This window comes from Amphimedon queenslandica, unplaced genomic scaffold, assembly GCF_000090795.2.
Source record: "Amphimedon queenslandica unplaced genomic scaffold, v1.1 AMPQUscaffold_5842_Cont22196, whole genome shotgun sequence".
NCBI lineage: Eukaryota > Metazoa > Porifera > Demospongiae > Haplosclerida > Niphatidae > Amphimedon > Amphimedon queenslandica.
The window spans coordinates 1-1,754 of NW_003553863.1; the positions used below are offsets into that span (position 1 = coordinate 1).

The 1,754-nt window shown below is 34.9% G+C and overlaps 1 protein-coding gene across 1 annotated transcript; it reads left to right on the forward strand.

Annotated features, from left to right (window-relative positions):
* The first annotated feature begins 343 nt into the window (after positions 1-343).
* LOC109592253 (ribonuclease inhibitor-like) lies at positions 344-1,733 on the forward strand. Its single transcript, XM_020007750.1, has 2 exons — positions 344-378; positions 717-1,733. The coding sequence occupies exon 2, from the start codon at positions 896-898 to the stop codon at positions 1,343-1,345; it is 450 nt and encodes a 149-aa protein (XP_019863309.1). The 5' UTR covers positions 344-378; positions 717-895; the 3' UTR covers positions 1,346-1,733.
* Positions 1,734-1,754: the final 21 nt, after the last annotated feature.

The window sequence follows — 1,754 nt, forward strand, 5'->3', positions numbered from 1 at the left end:
TGCTGAATAAATCAACAGCAGAATCTATTTTTATTGCTCGTTATGGCTATCATTCAACTGACAGTGTTGATCTTTCATTCAGTGAGGGAGAGCAGCTAGAGATATATGAGAAGGAGGATTGTTTTTGGTGGAAAGGAAGATCCTTGGTGTCTGGTGATGAGGGAGTCATTCCTAGTAGTTGTGTTTACTCAAAGTTGGAGTCACTTCAATTGTTAGAGTTTATACTGTCAGTGGAAGAAGTGTCCCTTCCTATTCTACAGAAGATAAGGAATGATTCATCTAGTAATGATGAGAAAGCTTCTGTTTTCTTGGAGACTATTAATGATGATCCTATTATGATATCTGCACTGAGACAAGACAAGGAACAACATGATAAAGGTAATTATTGTGATTATTGTGACATTCAGTATAATCATTTATGAACATGTATTTACATGTACATGTAGTGTCATGTCAGTATGCATGCATAGTAAACTTAGGGATTGTGTATAAAATTAATTCACTATTTTGACTTCTGAATCAAATTTTACTCTGTACACACTTAATACATTATAGCAAACACACTGCACACATTCACATAATACAGTCAGTCAGTGACAACTACTAGCTGTGTCTGTATTTGTTTATGGAAGTTGTGTGTGTTTGTATATACACATGATGTGAATATGGGTATTACTATTATTATGTACATACATAATCCAATTGGTTTATATTAGGAGTCACTGGGAGAGTGAAATGGGACTGTGACAGTGTATCCCTTTCCTGTCCATCTCCAGTTCAGTGTAATAAAGTGATTTGTAATATTAATAATAATCATGAAGTGATTAAACTCGAATCCTCATCTACTAATAGTACAGTATCTCTACTATCATCAACTAAACTGCATACAGTAAACATGAGGAAACTTCAGATATGGTGGACTCCATTAACTAATGATTGTATCCAGTACTTGTTTATACTACTAACTAATAATAAAACAATACAAGGACTAAGTGTCAGCCTCCACTCCATTAGTGATAGAGGAGTTACTAATATCTGTCAAGCACTTAAACACAACTCTACACTTACCTCATTAAATCTTTATTGTAATCCTCTCATCACTTCTACTAGTGGACAGGCTCTTTCTCACCTCCTCCTCAATAACTCATCACTAGTTAAACTGGATCTAAGGAAGACTTCATTGTCTACTGAGTCAACACTACTCATCCTCCAGTCACTAATGGATGATAAGAATATAAGGAGACTCAGGCTAGACAAGCGACACGAAGAGACTTGTATTAATACTTTTCCTAACTATCACCTCATACAAGACAGAGTAGACTGGTACAAATCACTATTCAGTTAATCTCTTGATACAACAATTATTATACCAAGTCAGTTCATCTTCACCAATAAGCAACCAATCAGAATACACTACTTTACATGATAAAAGGTGGACCAGTGACACATTATATTATCATAAATCTAACACATGAGCATCTCTTGATCTCTCATCAATCTCTCTCTCTCCTTCTCCAGTATATACTGTACATTCTTTCTCTTACTGACACACACTCATGGCACTGTCTCTCTCTTTGTTGTCATTATTTCTTTCTATTTCCCTTTCTCCTTTATTTGTATCTCTCTCTCCCTCAGTCTTTAATAATTTCTCTAGCTGACCTTCCTCCATTTCAGCAAGTCAGTCTTGTTTCCATTCACAATATATTTCTCTCAAAAAGTAGCAGATAAAAAGAGAAAAAGACAAAGAAAAAATA

Coding starts and splice junctions, on each gene's coding strand:
- LOC109592253 (XM_020007750.1), top strand. CDS start 896: ATGAGGAAACTTCAGATATGGTGGACTCCATTAACTAATGATTGTATC.